Here is a 22,630-nt window from a genome sequence, read left to right on the forward strand (position 1 = left end):
TTTTGCTTTGCACTTGATTGCATTGCGTGTCCAGATGACCATTTACTAGTTAAATGATCATTGTAGTCATTCTTTAATGACTGTTCATGTATGATCAAGTTATGCTTCATAGTAATATCTTGTTGTTAACTATGATCGCATTATACTTGCTTCTATATGTACCTTGTATTCAACTTGTCATGAGCTTAATGAAAGTTTTGTTTGTGTGCGAGTGTTTTAGGATACAGGTTTATTTGTACTTGTGCTTCACAGCTTCTAGATTAGGTGTGAGTGAGTTTTGCCATTTTTTCCAAACTCACGTTTAAGTCTAGATTCTGTTATAGAGTGTTTTATCACGGAATAGTCAAAGGGGGAGATTGTAAAGTTGTAATTTACAACTATTTTGTGTTGGGTTTAATTCCAGCCAAATTTGATTGTAATTTTATTCCATATTTTGTACCCTATATTTTATGCGGGATTTATTTGTAAGGATTGTGTGTGAGAGAGAGAGTATGAAGACTCAAGGCAACATTGAAGGAAAAAGAAGTTTTCGCGGGTAGCTCGTGAGTAGCCTTCCCGCGAAGTGAAGCATATGCTTAGCACATGACTAGAATGCGAAGACTCAAGACAGATGGTGACAGCTGATTTTCGCGAGTGTCTCGCAGGTAAGGCCTTCCCGCAAGATACCCGCAAAACAGTTTGTTTTGCTATTATATCATATCTGCTCTACTATATCCTCATACACACTATATATACCATCATTACCCACATTTTGAAGAGAGAGCTTTTCAAAGAGAAAACCCTAGCCACAAACCCTTGAGAGTTAGAGATTGTCATACCCACAATCCTCTACACCATCCATTGTCGTTTTCCTCTACTCCTACCTCTCCATTTCCAAATTCTTGAGAGGTCGATAGCTCAAATACTTATCACACCCATATTGAGTGTCAAGTGAGGTTTTGGTGCTGCTGGGAAGCATTGGAAGAAGCCAAGTTTTGGCAGATGCAATCGGGCGCATTTCGATATCCAGAAAGCTAGACAAAACATGGTTCCGAGAAATCTTGTTGAAATAGGAGTTTGGAGGGTTTAGGTACACTGGATAGATTAGGCTTGGTGGGTCTCTTACTATTCGTGTATTCCTACTTATTGTCTAGTGGATCGATTTACTGCTTGGAGGGCTACGGAAAGGTTTTTCATCGAGTTCTTCGGTTTCCTCTTCGATAACACATCGGCGTGTTATCTTGTGTTTGCATTTCTCTCCCCTACTCTTTTAGCTTTCATATTACTGCTGTGTTGTAAGGAATATGGCTTAGAGTAGTTGTATTGTTTGTTTACTCGCATTTACTCTATTCCGCACTTAGTTTAAGTTATAGTAAAATCAATCGAGCCGTAATTTATTAATTTGGGTCTAAACAGCTCTTATGTTTTTAACACAAATCCGAGCTCTCAGCTTGGATGATAATGCTGCTTCTTGAATGCTTGGATACTAAGAAACGAACACCCCTGCAAAGTGGAAACGTTCAAAGATACATTAAGATCATAATCTAGGCAAGGCATATTAATGGAAGAGTATGGACACAACCATATCTTGGAAGCATGATTTAATCAAAATCAAGTGATAAGGGATGGACTAACAGATTTACCGAAAGATAAGACTTCCTTTTGAATGCTTGAATGATAAGACTGCTTTTTGAATGCTGAAAAATTATTGAATACTCTAGGAATACCATAAATGCATACTCCCCTCTCACATGAATTGTGGGTTCCACTATAAATTTAATTAGTGGGACTCACAGTAATGTGAGAGTAGAGAGTACACATCTATGGTACTTCCGGAAGTACCCAATAATTACCCTTGAATGCTTGGATACTAAAAAACGAAACCCCTGCAAAGTAGAAACGTGCAAAGATACATCAAGATCATAATTTGGGCAAGGCTTATTAATGGAATAGTATGGACACAGGACACATTAGCTTGCACAGTTCACACAAACGCATATATATAGCCCTTCCTTTCCGATTCTTGTACTTCCATAAAGTATAGCCCAGACATTCATTACTCTCTCTCTCTCTCTCAAATTGCTTTTTTATAATAGAAAGAAAATGGCAAGCCATGGTAAAGAAGGATATGGAGTTTCGGAACAGAGGATTGACTGTGAATTCAAGGTGGTGCTGATAGGAGACTTTGAGGTTGGGAAGTGTCAGATACTGGCACGTTGCGAACGCAAAGAGTCCAAGACTGGTACCGCCGTTACTGTCAAGTACGAGACCCAAACCCTTCACATCGAGAAAAAGAGTGTCAAGGCCCACATCTGCGGCATCATTGGCCAAGAACGGTACGTACCTCTAGCTCTACAAATTTCTGACTTTAATTCACAGTTTTAGTATTTTTTTTAGTGTTTGTGTAAAACAATTTGTGTATAAGAAACACTACTCTTTGCGTAATTCCTAAGGATTTGATTTTAAGTTCAATGAGAACCAGGGGCTTACAATGATTTTTTGTTGGAGGAATCAAATTGTGATACCAATATATTACTCAAAATAAACTGCTACACGTGTGTATATAAGTTTTAATACTATGTAAGTCATAATTCATAATTTTTTTTGATATAATCATAATTCATAATTAATTGTATACAAAATCAAAAACATTTGATGAATATATTTACAAGATAATTCTTAGGAGAACTTATCATCTTTTAAATTCTTTTAAATTCTAACGACAAAAATTGTCTAGTTTTTTTTTTTTTTTTTTATCCTCAAAAATTGTCTAGTTAAATGTTTGATATTTGACTTGTAGAAAAAAAAATAATAACAAAAGCAACCTAGTATAAAATTTATGCTGAATAACAATTTTTCATAAAATAAAGGCTAATGTACAAACTACACCTTTAAAATTTGGGAATTTTTGGATTTTAAATCATAAAATTTCCATATTTTAAATTTTCCCTTGAAGTTATATTATGTTGAAGAAAATACAATATTGGTCTCTCAAGTTTACTTTGTGTACGCAATTGGTCCTTCAAGTTTGAAGCGTACGCAATTGGTCTAAAATGAGCAATATAAGTCCTTTTATTAACTTACACTAACGGCATTACTTATGTGACTAACGGACAACGACTTGGAATTTTATTTTAATGATGTGACATATTTTAATTTAAAAATTACAAATTAAAAGTACATGTGAGAAACTTTTTTTTACAACAATACCAAATTTTAAAAACTCTTTTTTTTCTACCAATTGTAAATATATCAAAATTCATGGGACCCATTGACGTGAACACAAACAACTTCTTCTTCTCTTCTAAATGACTTTCTTTCTTTTTTTTTGGTCTTGCACGAAACCCACTTATTGTTTTCTTCTTTCTTCTTTTTCTTTTTATTTCCTATCTCTCTTGCACAAAGCCACACACTGGTGGTCTAAGGTCTTCTTCTTCTTTTCTCTTTTCTTTTTTCTTTTTTTGGGGTGTTTACTGTTTTGCTATTTTGGTGGTCTTCTTGTTTCACATAAAATAAAACCCAATTGAATTTGACCCCACCAACAAAACAAAATTCATAAAGATAGAATCTCAAACCCAAAAAACAAAACCTATTTGAGTTTAACCCTCACCCACAAAACACAAACCAAATCAAACATTTAAAGAAAATAAAAGAAAGAAACAACAAAAGAGAAGCAAAGACGCTGCGAAGTGCAAAGTGCTATATGACACATAAGTAACACCGTTAATGACAGTTAGTAAAAGGACTTATATTGCTCATTTTGAAAACTTGAGGGACCAATTGTGCACGCTTCAAACTTAAGAGACCAATTGTGCACACAAGGTAAACTTAAGGGACCAGTATCATACTTTTGCCTATTATGTTTGCATTAGTAGTCCATTTGTCCATATTTTCTGTTAAGTGTCACATAAACTTGTCATGCGTGTTTATTTCGTTCAATAAAATGATGCCACAATATTTTTGTAGCCTAAAAAGACTTTAAATAATTAATAACATGACATAATGAAAATGATGTGGCATTATTTTATTGGTCGAACTAAACACGCATGGCAAACTTATATGACAATTAACGGAAAATATGAATGGAGGGGTTGCTGATGTGAACAAAATATGAGTTCTAGAGAAAAATCCAAATTCTAAAACTTCATAATGTAAAATCCAAAACTCCTCAAACTTCAAATAAATTTAAACTTTTATCATCTCCATAGTGAAATTAGAAAAATCTTCATTTTCAATAAGAATTACACAATTGTCTACCAAAGTAAGAAGTTTTAATGGATACAAAACTTTAATAGATACAAGTACAAATTTTACATTAAAAAAATAAAATTTAGAAACAAAAACTACCTTGTCTTTATAATTAATAGACTAATTGAGAAATTCCTTCATATTTTTAAGAGCACCATTGAATTAACTCAAATATATGGTGGGGTCAATTCCTATTTTATAGGCTATAACTTTAAAGTTATTGATACTTCTATATACTATAAAAGAAATTTTAAAAATTTTGGGGGAGGGGGGGGGCGGTGGGAGCAACCATGTATAGGCCCATGATGAGAACAATATTGCATTCAAGATTTTCAGAACGTTGTTGTAGGTTCATTTGGGCTATAGCGTTGTTTTCTATAGTGGCATTTTTCCAAAACACTGTTATAGGTCCATCCCCTATAGTGGCATTTTTAAAATGCTGCTATAGGCGATTTTTTTTTTTAATTAGTTATAGTGGCATTTCAAAACGTTGCTATAGCCAACAACCATAAAAGAAAAAAACCAGCAACCCCACCCCACCATTGTCTCTCTCTATCCAACAAACCTAGCACATTCAGCCACCCAAACACCAATCACAACCAAAACCCAGCATATCCAGACACCCAAACATGAAAAACAACCCAAACAACATTGTTAAAAACAAAATACCCAGATTTTCAAAATACCCAAAAATTTCAAAATATCTAAAAATTTAAAGAGAGAGAGATGGTTACAACTTGGCACAATTTCTTGATCAAAGCCATGGGCTTTCGCTTCAGACCCCTCTGAAACCTACAAAATTTCACACACAAAATTAATAAAACAAATAAGTAAAAAATGAAAGATGAAATATATGAAGAAAAAAAAAGTACCTTCTACGAGCTTTGGCAGTGAAGAGCTTGACAAGGTCGTCGATGGACATGTCTAGAAGGGCATCCAAATCAACGCCTTTGAAGTGATCAAAACACCAATTCGACCACCCAACACCAAACCCAAGACCATTCCGGCCACCCAACATTGATCTGGGGAAGGGGAAATGCATTAGCGACCGAGGCTTTGCGAATCGGCAGCGAGGATCGGCATTGGGGTTGGGTCGGTGAAGTGGGTCAGAGACGTGGATCTGCTAATAGTGGATCAACAGTAAGAGTGAGAGTGTGAGAAAGAGAGTGAGAGAGTGGAGAGTTGTTCAAGTTTCAGCAAAAAAAGAGAGTTATTCGGGTAGAAAGAGTCAAGTATTTTTACTTCAAAAACTTTGGCTATTTCAATTTTTTTTGGCTGGACTTGTGGTGGCGCTTTCCAAACTCCACTATAGGTCCCTCAAAACACACACACACACACACACACACACACATATATATATATATATATTCTTTTTTTTTCAAGTTCAGCTATGTTGGCACTTTCCAAATGCCATTATAGGCCCTTAAGGACGGGACCTATTACGGTGTTTGAAAAATGCTGCTAAAGGCACTTCAAAATGCTACTATAGGCCCAATTTTTAGAAAAACCACTTTAGACCTTTCGAAATGCTGCTATAAAATACCTATAGAAGCTTTTTTTCAAAAACGCCGCTATATTGTACCTATAGCAACGTTTTTTAGAAATGTTGCTAAAAGAAACGCTGCTATAGCTAGCGTTTTTTGTAGTGAATATTACTATATTTGATGAGGTTAGCTTTGGTTTTTTTTAAAGAAAGCTTCTTAACCCTTTTGAATGTGCATCAAGAGGTTGATGTCAATTTTAATAATTGGCTTTAGTATAATTGAATCAATTTTGTTAGTATAATTTATACTCATCTGATCATGTTTTTGGGTGGATTGAGCAGAAACAATGTAGATTCAAATGCAGATTACAAGGATGCTGATGGGGTAATACTGGTTTATGACATAACTAACTGCAAGAGTTTTGATTGCATGACTTTTTGCCTGGAAGAGCTGCATCGCCATGCAAAGAAAAGACAAGCTATCATTCTGATAGGGAACAAAAGTGATTACGAGAATGATCGTGAAGTTCTAAGAAAGGAAGCTTGTGGATTTGCTAAGAAGAACGGTCTGATTTTCTTGGAGATCTCAGCATTGGAAGGAACTGATTTTGATAATGCCTTAAAGGCTTTGTTGACAAAGCTTGTGAACATTAACAACAATAATACCACCAACAGCAATAATACCACCACCAGTACCACCACATATACCAACACCAGCAATAATGTCACCAATACTACCACCAGCAGCCACAATAATAACAAGGCCTATCAGAATAATGGCAGCAACAATTCGAATCCGAGAAACGTCAATATAAAACAAAATTTTTATTTTTATTTTTATTTTAATTTTTAGCTGTTAGGATGTGTGCCCTTAAATCCTATTGTATGATGCTATGTATGACATTATGTATGACTTAATATTATGATTAATAAAGTTGTTTTATTATTATCTAAAATAATGGTAACATGAATATTAGGACATTATCATATAGTCCATGAGATGCATAGTATGTGATCTATGTGATTTAGTCATAGAAAATATAGATCACAAGTTCTTTGTAAACTCAGAATTTTAATTCGTAGTCGGTGATGAAATTAGACATTTCATCTACGAAGACTATAACATATTAACTAAGATGATTTGTCTTGATCATGGAAATGGAGATTTCTAGTTGGTATGTTGATATGTTTTAAGAGTTAAGACATATTGAACTGGACCGCTGTGAGATTTATTATTCTCCTAACGATTGTCAAATGAATAATAAACTCACGACTTTTATTTACATGAACTCTTAATCCTGAGAGGATAATGGACTTGATCATGAGGTATAAGTTGCTTTGATATATCAAGAGTGAGATATAAAATAACGATCAAAACCTCAGTATGTTGGGCAGTCACATTTAGTGTTGATGGAACATATATTCTCAAGATGGAATTCATAGTCTCTTAACGGAGAAATAAAATATTCCCTTGAGATAAGTTTAATGGGTTTGGTTATTCAGAGAGTTAGGCCTAACCACTTTAGTAAGGAGTTATTAAAGTATATATTTATGGAATTGAATTTCATAAATATATGATAAATAACATTAAAATGATTAAACCGGGTACTCAAGGAATTAAGATGTAGTAATTTACAAAGTGGCAATCTACATTCATGACTTTGTACTACTACGAATATTTTATGAAAGGGCTACATGAATAATAAAGTCTTGGGATATAATTTATAAATAAGGCCTAGAGTACAACTATATTTATATAGTAGTATTAAATATAGTTAATGGTAATTTTAAACTTGTTAAGAGTTGACAGAAAAGCTCAGGGCTCATTGGAGCTAGTGTCTTATTGGTCCCTTTTGGTCCCACTCCAAGCCACACACTTAAGCCCAATTGGAAAGGCCCAAAAGGCCGGCCCAATTAGATAATCAGTCAGATATTAAGGGAGAAACATACAGAATTTTTATGTATGAAAAAGAGACACTATTGAAAAATAGTGTGTATGTGAGTGTGAGACACTTTATCATTCTCCTTTAGAAACTGATTGAGAGACCACACTTCTTGGGCGTAAAGTGGAATTGGAGTGAAGATTAAAAGTATTCCCAAGTGCTTCTGATCTTTGTTTTTGAAATTTACCGCTTCAAGGTACGCTCTCTTGTTCTTGAATTCTGAAACTTATATGATGCATGTTATCAATTGTGAATGAACTAGCTTCGTTAATTTTTCGCTGCATATGTTTTGTATGAGATACAACCATGATTTAACAAACATTAGCAACCCAAGTGTGTAGCCTCCTAAGGTATTCTTTTCTTTCTCTCTCTATTTCTTTCTTCTTCTTCTTCTTTTGGAATTTTCAGAAGACTGCAGTATCACTCAGTAGTTCTGATGGCCAACAACTGATGTAATATTATAAAATCTTAATTTTATTTAAGAATTCTAAAACCTAAGAGAGAGATTGGACGTGGGATCCTTAAGGATCCTAATCTTCAGCTGTAAGATTAATCGATAACTTTTTGAATGTAATTGACTTATCTTGAAACTCTTTCAAAATCATTCCTTAATTTTCTCAACCATAGCAAGAAAATATTTGAACTTCTACAGATTGCAATAATGTCCATCAACACATTACAATTGACCCCTAAAGATTAGAGAATTACAAATGAGGTCCCATTACTTACAATTTTATATCTATGTCCTTCCACCACACTCTATTCCCACAAGCCACTAGGACTGGATTAATATCACTGTCATGTCCCTAGCTTATGTAACCCTTAATATCTTGATTTCATAATTTCTATTGGACTCCAAAATATCTTTGAAAAACTCTTTAAATATATACATACAATATTATATATATGAAAAACATTTTTCAAAAATGTCACTGGCCGGTTTTGTTTTGAGTCCAACTTCAATATGAACATCAACTAAATATACTCTCTTCTTTAGCGACTAGTGGATTCATTGTTGAGCATTTAAATATTTTACTCATTACACACATAACCCAATGTGTCTGTATATAGCCTTTAAAATTAGCATCACCAGTTGACACTGTCAAAGTTATGTGCATAATAAATAAATATACACAAACCTCTCATGTTTGAGGACAATAGAAAAATTGTGATAGAACAACCTTTTAATTAACAATGATCACTCCATAAGGTGTTCTTGATCGGATCTGATTTAGTGTATGTACTTGTTACATTACACCCACTTGTCTGCTTAAAGTCACTACCTAAATGATGGAGTAAATCATCCTATCATATAGCAACACAACAAGTGTAGGCTTCAGTGGTAATATTCAATTAATATCTACAGCCAAGAACAATTTAATAATCTACGAAAAAAACATTACTCCCTGTCTTTGGCTCCTTAACCATTAACATCATTTTTCTACAAAGGTGACATCACATGCCACATTTAAATAATGAAATATTCCTATAAAAATTATGAATGTGAAAATAAAATTTTATTATCAAATAAAAATGCATTGTATTGTTTTTTAGGGCACATAATTCTAACAATCTCCCACTTACACTCAAAACCAATCATACATGTATTTAATACCCATTGCTTCCAAATGTTTCTCAAACACCTTTTGAGACAATGCCTTTGTGAGTGGATCTACAACATTATTGGCAGAGGCAATCTTTGTTATTGCTACATCACCTCTATGTAGGATATCACGTATCAAGTGATATTTTCATGCAATATGTTTTGTCCTTTGATGAACCCTTGGTTCTACTGCATTTGCAACAGCCCCACTATTGTCACAATAGATAGTAATGGGTGACTCAATAGAAGGAACAACTTCAAGTTCTTGAGTGAACTTGCGAATCCACACAGCTTCCTTTGCAGCTTCACTTGCAACTATATACTCTGCTTCTATAGTAGAGTCTGCAGTAGTATCTTGCTTGCAACTTCTCCAACTTATTGCTCCCTTGCCAAGAGTGAAACAAAAATCCATAAATTGATTTTCTATCATCAATATCAGATTGAAAATCTGAATCTGTATACCCTTGGACAGTCAGATCCTCACCCCCAAACACCAAAAAATAATGTTTGGTCCTATTTAAATATTTGAGGATATGTTTCACTGCTATCCAATGCTCATAACCTAGATTGGATTGATATCTACTCACAATGCTCACTACATAACAAATGTCTGGCCTAGTGCAAAGCATTGTGTACATGAGACTTCCTACAGCCGAAGCATAAGGACAATTTCTCATTTTCTCTCTCCCTCTTCTTGTGTTTTAGGACACGTTTGATTAGAGAGATGAACTCCATGTCTAAAAGGTGAAAACCCTTTCTTGGAATCTTGCATGCTAAACCTAGCCAATATCTTGTCAATATAATTGACCCGTGAAAGTCCTAATAACCTTTTCTTTCAGTCTCTAAACAATTTGATTCCGAGTATATAGGACACTTCACCAAGATCTTCCATTTCAAAGTGACTAGATAACCATACTTTTATAGATGACATTGCTCCTACATCATTGCCAATGAGTAGTATGTCATCTACAAAAAGAACTAAAAATGTAACAATGCTCCAACTAACCTTGTTGTAAACACAAGGTTCATCCATATTTCGAGAGAAACCAAATTATTTGATTGCCTCATCAAAACGGATGTTCCAACTGCGTGATGCTTTCTTTAGGCCATATATAGATCTCATCAACTTGCACACTTTTGATTCTTGACCATGGGATATGAAACCTTTTCACTGGTCCATTAAAATTTCTTCTCGAATGTGTCCATTCAAGAAAGCTATTTTAACATCCATTTGTCGTATCTCATAATCATAATGTGTAGCAATTGACAATAGAATCCTTATGGACTTTGGCATGGCTACTAGCGAAAAGGTTTCCTCATAATCAATTCCAGCCTTTTGATTATACCCTTTTGCCACTAGCCTAGCTTTATAGGTCTCCACCTTACCACTAGGTCCTATCTTCCTTTTGTAGACCCATTTACAACCAATAGGCTTAATACCTTCTGGTTTGTCTACTAAGGTCCAGACCTGGTTGGTATACATTAAGTCCATCTCTGATTCCATCGCCTTTTTTCCAATTCTCATCGTCTATATCAGTCATTGCTTCTTGATAAGTAAAAGGATCATTATCATGCTCCTCTGAGTCCATTAGATAAATCTCATTTAACAAAGTGAGTCTAACTGGAAGCCTAATAGTCCTTTTACTATAGCAAGTCTCTTGTATTTTGCTTGGTTCAGTAGGCACTATTACTTGCTCTTCATTATTCTCATTCAACTCAGCCATTGGGTTATCAGTTTGTTCATCAAGAGAAACTTTTGCTCTACTTTCATTTAAGCTATAATCTTTCTCAAGAAAAATAGCATTCCTGCTCACAAAAACTTTTTGCTTACTAGGATTGTAAAAACAGAAACCAATAGACATTTTGGGATAGCTAATAAATAAACATCTATCACTCCTTAGTCCTAGCTTACCCATGTTAGACTTTCTAACATGTGCTGGACAACCCCATATCTTTAAGTGCTTTAGACTTGGTTTCTTACCAGTCCATAACTCATATGGGGTATTAGGAGCTGATTTGGTGGGGACTCTATTTAATAAATAAACAGCAGTCTCCAAAGCATAACCCCAAAATGAAATCGGCAACTCTGACATGCTCATCATAGAATGAACCATATCTAATAAGGTTCTATTTCTTCTTTCAGCTACACCATTATGTTGAAGTGTGGTAGGGGGAGTAAATTAAGAATAATCCCATTTTCTTTTAGATATTCCTTAAATTGATCCAAGACGTATTCTCCTCCTCTATCAGAGTGAAGAACTTTTATGCATTTTCTAGCTTGTTTCTCAACCTCATTACGAAATTCTATGAACTTTTCAAAGGATTCAAATTTATTTTTCATTAGGTACAAATAACCATACCTAGAATAATCATCAATAAAAGTAATGAAGTGATAGAAACCACCTCTTGCCATGTGATTCATTGGACCACAAACATCAGTGTGTATTAATCCTAATACATCAGTGGCTTTAGGTCCCTTTCCTGTTAAGGGACTTTTGGACATTTTTCACTGTAAAGTTGTGATTTACAACTATATTTTATGTTGGATTTATTCCATGACAAAAAGTGTTGTATTTGCTTTATTTTGTTCCTTGTATTTTGTGGGATTTTATTGTATTAGGTTTAATATTAAGTTGGTGAAGAATTAAGCATAAAATGAAAAATTAATGGATTTCGCGACTGTCTCGCTAGAAGCTAACCCACGAAAGAGCCACGTGAAAAGCACATGCTGGAAGCTGAAGCATCGTGCCAGCCTGGAGGATTTCACAAGTGTCTCACGGGTAAGGCTTTCCCACGAGATACACGCGAAACTCTCTGCCTGAAGGATTTTTAAATGTAACATTTTTACCCCTCACACATACTATATATACCCTCACTACCCACAAAAGTGTAAGAAAGTCATTCAGAGAGAAAAAACCCATCTTTTAGAGAGAGAGCTACTAATCTTTAATGAGAAATCATCCTAGCCTCTTCTCCTTCCCTCTCCCATTGTCATACCTTGAGAGGAGATTTGTACTCAAACACAACTCACACATTTTCAGAGTGTAGAGAGTGTTTTTGAGATTAGGAAGCTTTGAGGATTTGCCAAAAGAAGCCTGTGAGGCTTGGCGGATGCAATCGGGCGTATTGCGGAATCCAGAAAGCTAGACAAGACACAGTTCCGAGAAGCCTTGTTGGAGTAGGAGCTTGGAGGGCTTAGGTACATTGGGTAGATTAGGCTTGGAGGGTCTTTTTCTATTCGTGTATCCCAACTTATTGTCTAGTAGATCGATTACCGCTTAGAGGGCGGCGGAGAGGTTTTTCACCAAGTTCTTCAGTTTCCTCTTTGATAACACATCGGTGTGTTATCTTGTGTTTGCATCTCTTTTAGTTTTCTTTTTACTGTTGTGCTTTAATGAATATGGCTTAGAGTAGTTGTTTTATTTGTTTGCTCGTATTTACTCTATTCCGCACTTAGTTTAAGTTAGAGTAAAAACAATCTAGCCGTAATTTATTAATTTGTGGTCTAAACAGCTCTTGTGTTTTTAACACAAGTTCAAGCTTTCAGATATTATTCATCACAATTTCATCTCATGTTTCTAATTTTATTTAATTTATCCATGAATCCTGATTTACTTTTGGCCTCCAAATCAAACATGTTTTATACTATTTTAGTGGTCATGTTTATTTGGATAAGTGCAAACCATTATCTGAGTGTGATATATGTACTAGTAAGATTATGTTGCTATTTTAGCCATACTCCCACCAGTCATACACACACCTATCTTCCCAAGAAGTAAACAAGAGGAACTACTAGACCAAAATCAAGTCTATCCTTTTGGCTTCGAAAAAATTTTAATTTAATAGAACCTTTATTCACCGACAATGGAGGGCCATAGGAATTATTCTGTAAAATAATCCTATTTAGCACTTAATATATATTACTACTGGGACTATTTAAATATTATTCTTTATGTATCTGATACAACTCCCACTAATTGAGATTCAACACCTCTATTCGGTAATACTCAAGATTTTATCAACATAAAAAGGTGAGTCAATAAACTAAAACATATCAACATGGGTTACACAAATAATCACATATACATGAAACCATAATAGATAATCTATAAAGCAATAATAGCACTACGGCGCACAACTCAAGAGTAGATGCAAGAGACACGCGACTTTAGAAACATATTTGTCAAATATAATCAAGAATTCGAAAAACGAATCGAAACCAAACAATCAACATATCATATATATCAATCTTGACATATAGGAAATAAATCTCGGGACACATACTGGTATGAATAACGATTCAAAATCCATGATTAAGTGTGGTTTGATCTGATATCACTGATAGTTTTTTTTCAGAAGCAATATAAAACAAATTTTATATTTTTATTTTAAAGATCGTCGTACAACACAACCATAGTTCTAAATAGAACAAAATTACGTACCTCTCTTAGCAACCAAAATGTGTTGCCTCCTAAGGTATTCACGTCTCTCTCTCTGTTTCTTTTTTCTTTTTCTTTTTTAGTTTTCAGAAGACTACAGTATCACTCAATAGTTTTGATGGCCAACGACTGATGTAATATTATAAAATCTTATTTTTATTTAAGACTTCTAAAACCCAAGAGAGAGATTGGACGTGGGATCCTTAGGGATCCTAATCTTCAACTGTAGGATTAATCAATAACTTTTTGAATGTTATTGACTTATCTTGAAACTCTTTCAAAATTATTCCTTAATTTTCTCAACCATATCAAGAAAATATTTGAACATCTACAGATTGCAATAATGTCCATCAACACATTGCAATTGACCCCTGAAGATTAGAGAATTACAAACGAGGTCCCCTTACTTACAATTTTATATCTATGTCCTTCCACCACGCTATCTTCCCACAAGCCACTAAGACTGGATTAACATCATTGTCATGTCCCTAGCTTTTGTAACCCTTAATATCTTGATTTCATACACGCACGTCAATACACAGATATGCATCCTTTTGCAATGCATCGTTTTCAAGGATGCAAATCATCCCTGAAAAGTTTATGATACATTTAACACAGCTCGGAACTGTCTCGTCAAGTCATGTCAGATGAAGCACAGGAATGCTGAATAGTCTTCAACAAGACATACCAAACTGGTCAGACAAAAGTCTTAAAACCACATCCATCAAATATAAACCACACCAGTGATCAAAGTCCCTAATTAAATATAAGCATAAACATCACTAGTTTAAAACTTAAACAAGTTATCCTAGTCCGAACTCTGATGGCCAACCATGTGAAATATTGAGACACTAAGCACAACAGGCTTCCTCTCGATCACCTTAAAGAAACAAACATCTCCTTCTTCTAAATTATTGTCTTTCAAAAATGCAACCCATCCCTTCCCAAATCTCATTGTTGAACATGTCATAATAAATTATGTGGCCGCGAGATACCTATGAAAGAAGGATTTTTAGAATTGAACTTTTCGGCTGCTTGGATTGCTCTCTCTCTCTTCCTCTGGACATGCTAGAAAATTTTTTCGTAACATACTTTTCTCTAACTTCATGTTTTGTGGGCAAATCATCTGAGGAAGATATGTTTGTATCGTCTTCATCTAAGTCTATTATTTCTACCTGATGATCTTCCAATCTACAGTTCTTGCTGGGTGGATATTGAATCTCAGTGGCAATCTTATCAAATATAAGAACATGAAAGCTTCAATTTCCATCATATCTGAAGAAAAAATAACCATAACAGATAGAATGGTATCCAACGAAATCCTGCCAACCATTACAAAACCAAATCTTGTTATCAACTTTCTTCAATCCCACTTGCCAAATACCACCATAGGGAGCAATGAGTGTAGCTACGGTGGATAGCTCAGCACTGTTGAACCCTGACCACAAGTACCCATCCACACTCACGTGAATACACAGAGCATCCCTAAAAATTTTATGCATTAACTTTAGGAGTGAGTTGTCCACCATTACTACACTAATGTTCGTAGTGCTGCGTATGCTGCTCAACAGCTTCGCACTGTTAAACTCCATCCAGTCATATCACATACACGCACGTCAATACAAAGATATGCATCCTTTTGCAATGCACCATTTTCAAGGATGCAATTTTCAAGGATGCAAAGCATCCCTAAAAAGTTTATGATACATTTAACACAACTCGATACTATCTCGTCAAGTCATGTCAGATAAAGCACAGGAATGCTGAATGGTCTTCACGTAAAAAATACGCTACCTCTTTTGCAGTACACATCACCAGCCCACTGTTGTAGCACAAGCTATAGCCATATCAAATAGCTACCTCAGCGAACCACATGCACCAACAGACGCCACTGTACAGCCAAGTCATGTTCGCAGTTTTGCATGTGCTCCTCAACACCTTGCCACTAAACAATACACTGTCAAGTCATATCATCTGTATTCACATGAATACTTACCCTTACATGTAGTCACATCCACGTGAATACTTGCCCCTGCAAAACCCCTATATAAAGTCTCATTTAAATCAACCCTTGCAAAACATTTATACATACCGATCTGAAGTCACATTTTCCAATGTCAATTCGCAATTGGATGCTACCTCGTTTTCCAGATAACTATGGAAGGGAAAGAGATTCCAACGAGAGTGATACTATGCCAGACTGCGGCAAGAGTGGGACTTTCGCGTGAATGAGTCCAATACTCTACAGGATGATCTCGTGCAACTCGGAGCGCCTCTTGTCGACCGTAGCTCACTCACACTGCCACGGCGAAACATGCACCAATATGAGTGTGCAGTGACTAAAATTAAAAAATTAAAAAAAAAAAAAAGAACAATCTAATGATACTCCATAGGTCCAGGTATCACATGCTACAACTAGCGGAGGAGCTGACCACCGCAACAAACAGGCAACTCACTCCGGTGGAACGTAATAATGTCCTCAACTACGAGAACTACCTATCAAAATGAATGCCTATATGGTGTGTGTCTTATGTCTACAGATTAAGTTAATAATGTTAGTAGTGTTAGTGTTTGATATGCAATGCATGCATATTGGTGGCATCGTATAAGAATATTTAAGTTTTCTGTGTTATGCCGCAGGTGCAACCGGCGTAGCCAATAGGCAACTCACTCCAGCAGAACGTAACAATGTCCTCAACTATGAGGATTCCCTGTCTGAGTGAATGCCTATGTGGTGTGTGTGTGTGTGTTATGTCTAGGGTTAAGTTAATAATGTTGTAGCGTTAGTGTTCAATATGCAATGCATGAATATTGGTGGCATCGTGTAAGTTATTTTAAGTTTTTTGTGTTATGTCGTAGGATCTTATTGAAAAACATCATGTGTGGGAATAATCTAGGTTACGAATAATGTGCATGCTCCTCACAATCAATAGTAAGGTTTACATAGTACAAATGCAACAACAGTGACCCACATACATATAAAACATAGTTAAGCAAAATAGTTCTCCGACAAAGTCTAATTATACCACGACACAACTACTCTTCATCTGACATCTCCACATCTGACTGATAAATGGAATCAGTAAGAAGTGATTGCATGAATTGTGCGTGCTCGTACCAACCTGCCTACATTGACTCTCGAATCTCGACTTGGGTCCAATATCGATTAAGATGTATCTTCATTCGATTATTTTCTTCTCTTATGTGGTTCAATGCTTTACAAAGTTCGTCGATCATGTCTCTGGGCATCTGTGATGCGAGTCACCAAGCCACTTACAACTTAAAACCAACTAACTTATCATAAAACATTTGTTGTTCACGAATTAACCAAGCCCACTCCTGTCTCATGGTATTGTGAACGTAAGTACTATTTCGCAGATTCGGATTGATTGGATAGCTGAACTCATCTTCCAATACCCAGCAACGACCCATAGCTGTGAACACATCGTGAGGCCTATAAAGTTGTGGGTTGCCAAAACCAGACATTGACGCTGAATACAATAACATCAAATGATCAAGTTAACAGTGTGTATCAATTGTTGGTAAATAATGTAATGCTGCATAAGATGGTACACAACAAAGACATTCATAAATTTATGTACTATTACATGCTAAAAATGAAATACTAACACTAACATTTTACTATAAACATTAGACGTTGTTGTTAATGTTTACACGTTGTGTGCAATACAAAATGTTGTTGTTAATGTCTGACCAATGCTGATAATGTAAACGCCCCTATATGATTATGACCAATGAGGATTATGTGCAATACAAAATGTTGCTATAGAAAAGATTTCGTTCTCTTGTGACCAACGTTTACTACAACAAACAACCAAAATCACATCAATGTACTTACTTCACACTCATTCAACCAAAAAAATAAAAATTCAATACAATATGAAATGAAAATACCATTGCCATAAAATTCTGGTGTGAGTTTTTTACCTGAGCTGATACAAATTTCAATTGAGTCCGAAAGCAGCTGTGGATCTGTGGAGCAGAGTGGCATTCAGTTCAGACGGAAAGCAAGACATTTTGAAAGGGAGGAGATGTGCAGGTATTATACGAGAATAACTCAATTTTACGGAGTTCGAGTATGCTTTATAACTCAACATTAAAGTACTCGAGTTATATTCAAAGACATTAACCCGTACGCCTGACACCAAGACAGTCTGAAAACAGTTTTAACAAGAGCATAACTCGATATCTATACAGTTGGTTACATAACTCGATTTTAGTATAATCGAGTTATTTAGGGATTAAAAAAAGAAAATGTCACGCTGGTTGTCCAGCGTGATCTAACTCAACTATTAAATGATCGAGTTCTTCACAAAACTCGATTTAGCCATCATCGAGCTACAAAAGAGGGGCATTTTCCTAATTAGTTTGGGAAAGGGGGCAAAACTGGGCTATTTTTGCGCGAAATGGGCATTTGCCCATTTTCGCCCCGGTAAAAATGGTCAAATACCACTTTTTTGAAAATATTTTGCAATCTACCACTGTTTGCCAAATATTTAGCAATCTATCACTTTTTTTAAACTCGATTTTGTGCAAATCGAGTTTTCCACGGTACTTGAGTTCATGAAACTCGAACAGCATGAAAAAATTTTGAAATTTTTTGATGTAACTCAAGTTCATGGAACTCGACTCTAATTACTTCAAAAACTTTAAAAAAAATTCATTGTACTCGAGTTTATGGAACTCAAGTACCATGAAAAACTCGATTTCCACAAAATCAAGTTTCAAAAAAGTGATAAATTGCTAAATATTTTGCAAACAATGGTAGATTTATACATATTTTCTATAACGGTGGGATATGGGCATTTTCAACCATATGCACTAGTAACAGTCTTGTGCCTGTTTTATTATCAGCTACTGGCTAACTAGTAGATAGACTGGTTCTCTCAACTGCTTTTGCAGAATGTCAGATCACACCATCCCTCAGGAAAACCTCGAATACAGTGTCGTGAAGTTGGAAAGAACAAAATTTAGGATCCGTTTGGATACAGCTAAAAACTGAAAATACTGTAGCAAAATAATTTTTAAATATGTGAATAGTAATACGGGACCCATTTTAATAAAAAGTTGCTCAAAAGTGCGTGCCAAATATATGAATAGTGCGCGCACAGTACGTGAACAATGCGCGCATAGTACATGCACAATGCGCGCACAGTGAACAGTCCCTAAAACACGCAACCAAAAAAAAAAAAACGCTGAATGCTGGACGCATTCAACGCAATCCAAACCAAGCCTTAATGACAATTCTTCCATTGGTTTTCCTTTGGTCACCATATAGGTTGTCTATGTGCTCTTTATTTTGTGTGTCATGGTGTATGCAATTAACCAATTAAGACTTGAGCATAATTTTACTAATTAATAAACTTGGCCTTAAAATTGGGATTTTGACACAACCAGGGAATAAATTCCCTAACATAATGCAATCGAAATTGCATAGAAACATAACAGAGAGCGAAAAAGTTGTCATACACGAACTGGTAAGAAATATCTACCGTTTACCTTTTAGTTTCAATATTTGGTCAATCATCACTTAACTCAATGTTCCAAATGAGTGTCAACTTTTATTGCAAAACAATGTATCATAAAACATTAAAAACTAAAATATCCTATTATCTACTAGCATCTTGTTTCTAACATATGAGGGCAAGGCATGGTACAGCCCAATGTAGAACAATTGCAATTTTTCTCATCCAAAACCACATTAGTAAACTTTAAGTCTAGTATTCTCAAAAAAAAAAAAAAAAATCCGCTAAGTCATATTCATGACTGACGTGTTTTTTGTGGCTATTTTATTTCCGTCCTCCTCCGTATTGATTTTTTTTTTTTTGTAAGTTGCCAAGTCAATGAATTCATTGAACTTTGGATGATCTTCATTTTTAAGTTCCAGCAAATTTATGTCCTCCATTTTTTCCTTCATCATAGCACAATTGAGATGGGCAACAAATCGCATCTAGTGCAATAGTAAAGCCTATAGTTAGTGTTCACATTTCGAACACAGAGTTGACAAAATCGGGAGTCAAATTAAAGGAGTTTAAAAGAAGAATGGGTAAAGTGGAAAATGTGCATGTAACGTACAATTTTCACTCTACGTTGGAAAGATCCATAACTTCTAATCTACGAATCTGGAAACTACATGGGACGCATAGATTGGGCACACCCTTGCCTTCTTTACCACAAATGTCGCAAGTAAACATGATTGACTTGCCAATGGGAGGGCGTAGGATTCAGCTTCAAGTTGTACAATAGTTGGGTTGTCTACGAATCAAATTGGTTCGAGTTTGGGCTCAAACCGCTCCTGCTGACCTGATCGGGTGGAGCATACCTCAATTCACCGCCAACCGAAGAGATTGATTAGATTGGGCCTTTAACATGTGCCGATTAGTTTGGTTGGCGTCATAGAGGCAGAAATCTTCTGAAATCTAGTGAAATGTCAACAGAAATCGACGAAAATTTTTATTCGTGCCATTAACCAATAAAGCATTGTTGATCTTCAATAAAGAGAGAATTTATGACAAAAAATGTTATGGGTGCCAGGAACCAATATTAGATCCTAGCTACAGTTGTAAAAAATGCAAATGGTATAAGTTCTACCATCATAAATCATGTGCGAAATTACCCATTGGGTTTCACCAGCCCTTGCACTCATTACATCCTCTTATTTTCTTTGATGAATCAACAAGTTGTTGTGAGAAAGAAAACAACAAATGCAAACTCAGCTAGATCCAACAATATTTCCACTAGAAATGGTTGAGATCTCGCAATGATATTCTTTGCAGAGTTCACATTTGCTATTTTCTTTCTCACAATAACCCATTGATTCATTAAAGAGAATAGGAGGATGTATTGGGTGCAAGGGATGGTGAAACCCAAAGGGTAGTTTCGCACATGATTTATGATCGTAGAATTTATACTCTCTACATTTTATACAACCATAGGTAGGATCCAATATTGGTTCCTGGCACCCATAACATTTTTTGCCATAAATTCTCTCTTTACTAAAGATCAACGATGCTTTGGATAGTAAAAATGTTGAAGCTCCATCTTCTATTGCATGCACAGTCACACCTACATCCAATTTGTTTAAATAGAAGAAAAAAAGACTTAATAGCATCGAGGAAAATGAACAAAGAGGGAGGCTACATAAATACTTTTTAAGTATGGTAGAATTTTCTATTGCTTAATTTCCATGTGAAAGACTGATTTTGATGTTTGATTTTGCTTACAAGATTGAGTTGAAGTGTTTGTGACCATGAGATTTTAACAAAAATCGGATGCTTTTAGTTTCACAAGGTTACGGAGGACTTTACACTATGCAGAGAATTTGGGCATGGTTGGTGTTTTGTGGGTGTGACGACAAAGGGTGTTTGATTTTGGGTCTAATAAGTGTAAGGGTTGGATTTTGAATGAAAAATAATAGTGATTTTTTAAAATCGGGGGGTTTTGCAATGTAAAAAATGGAAGGCAGTGTTAAAGTTGAAATTATTGAGATATAGGAGTTTTTCTAATTGATTTTTCTTTTCTTTTTTATAATTTGTGATTCTTTTTTTTAAATAAAAGTGAATGTTTGTTAATATTTTTTTAAGAGTTTATAGCTTACTAGTACTGCAAGACGTTTTTTATGGAGGGAATTTAGGTTCAAATCCTCTCTATCCCAAATGTAATAAATAGGGGGGGGAGGGGAGTGAATGTGGTTTGGAAACGTTTGCAAAGGAATGTAATAAATTATCTTAATATTAATATGTGACAAAATGAATATTTGATAGAAATTAGGTTTAAGTTAAGACTTTGGGTAACTTTTATAAAAGTTATATTTGCTCAATACTTTTTTTTTCCATAATAATTGTTTATAAACCCATTGTTGGAGTAACTTTATTTCCTACAACTATCAGCTTATCAAATATTATGGTGGTCTACTATTCTAGGTGATCTACTAATCTATAAAGAGCCCTTATAGAGTTTTTTTTTTTTTTTTTTTTTTTGTATTCTTAAAGATAGTAAATAACTAATCTTACAGATTCAACCGAAAAAAGGCAACTGATTATTTTGAATTTTTTTTAATTAATCTATAATAGATAAGTTGAAGTGATCAAGTGACATATCTTTTATCAAAACTACATTAAATGTAACATAAACCACATCATTTAGCAGTAATATATCTCATACAAATATAGTGTTAATTCATGTGCAATAAAATGTAACTATATTTAACATCTATACAACAAATTTTAAGCAAGCAAAGCAACCTATTGTTTATAAATAGACTCTATACGAGTTTATTGGATGGTCTACTTTCATATTCTAGTCACAACCTTCTGCTCCTAGAAAAAATTTCATATGCACCGAGCGCATGAGATACGGTCTCCTACTCCTATGTCCTACATGATTGGGGCATGGCAGAAACTCCAACTTGTAAATTTTTTTCAGTCAACTTCTCCCAGAGAAGAAAACATGCCTAAATGCCCCATCCTTGGTCTCAATCCAGTGTGCATATTTTTCATTACTTTATTTGTTTTTAAAAAAATAAGCTGTGCAAAAGTAGAATTATATCTAGAAAGCTTTTAAATGATTGATTGTACCTAACCAAATAAACCTAAGCCAAATGAGAACTCAGAATTCTTGGAGCTGTCTTAAAGCACAAAATACACCTTATCAACAACCAGGAGTATTTAACTATGTTAGCAATTTCCCAGTATTAATGATAATCAATCATAACTTTTCATTAAGAAGAAAAATTGAAAATCACGACAAACACTTATCGCTATGAAAATAATTTTATATCAACAAAATTCCTTTTACGGATCTTCTCATTTAAGAAGTTCATTGGGCTGTGCCACAGAGGGGGTCAAGTTCACAATGTGAAAACAACACCAGTATAGACTAAACCAGCTGATTTAGCAAGCTAAAAAGAAAGTAT

The 22,630-nt window shown here is 34.9% G+C and overlaps 1 protein-coding gene and 1 pseudogene across 1 annotated transcript; one reads left to right on the forward strand and one right to left on the reverse strand.

The window, feature by feature from the left end:
• Positions 1–2,046: 2,046 nt before the first annotated feature.
• LOC142606853 (ras-related protein Rab11D-like) lies at positions 2,047–6,586 on the forward strand. The gene is made up of 2 exons (XM_075778210.1): positions 2,047–2,315; positions 6,053–6,586. Exons 1-2 carry the CDS (start codon positions 2,083–2,085, stop codon positions 6,561–6,563), a joined length of 744 nt encoding a protein of 247 aa, XP_075634325.1. The 5' UTR covers positions 2,047–2,082; the 3' UTR covers positions 6,564–6,586.
• A 7,917-nt stretch (positions 6,587–14,503) lies between these two features.
• Positions 14,504–15,224, reverse strand: LOC142606295 (B3 domain-containing transcription factor VRN1-like; annotated as a pseudogene).
• Positions 15,225–22,630: the final 7,406 nt, after the last annotated feature.

The sequence above is a fragment of the Castanea sativa genome, chromosome 8, assembly GCF_040712315.1.
Source record: "Castanea sativa cultivar Marrone di Chiusa Pesio chromosome 8, ASM4071231v1".
Lineage (NCBI taxonomy): Eukaryota > Viridiplantae > Streptophyta > Magnoliopsida > Fagales > Fagaceae > Castanea > Castanea sativa.

Coding starts and splice junctions, on each gene's coding strand:
- LOC142606853 (XM_075778210.1), top strand. CDS start 2,083: ATGGCAAGCCATGGTAAAGAAGGATATGGAGTTTCGGAACAGAGGATT. Junction 2,316..6,052: donor GGCATCATTGGCCAAGAACG/GTACGTACCTCT, acceptor TGGATTGAGCAG/AAACAATGTAGATTCAAATG.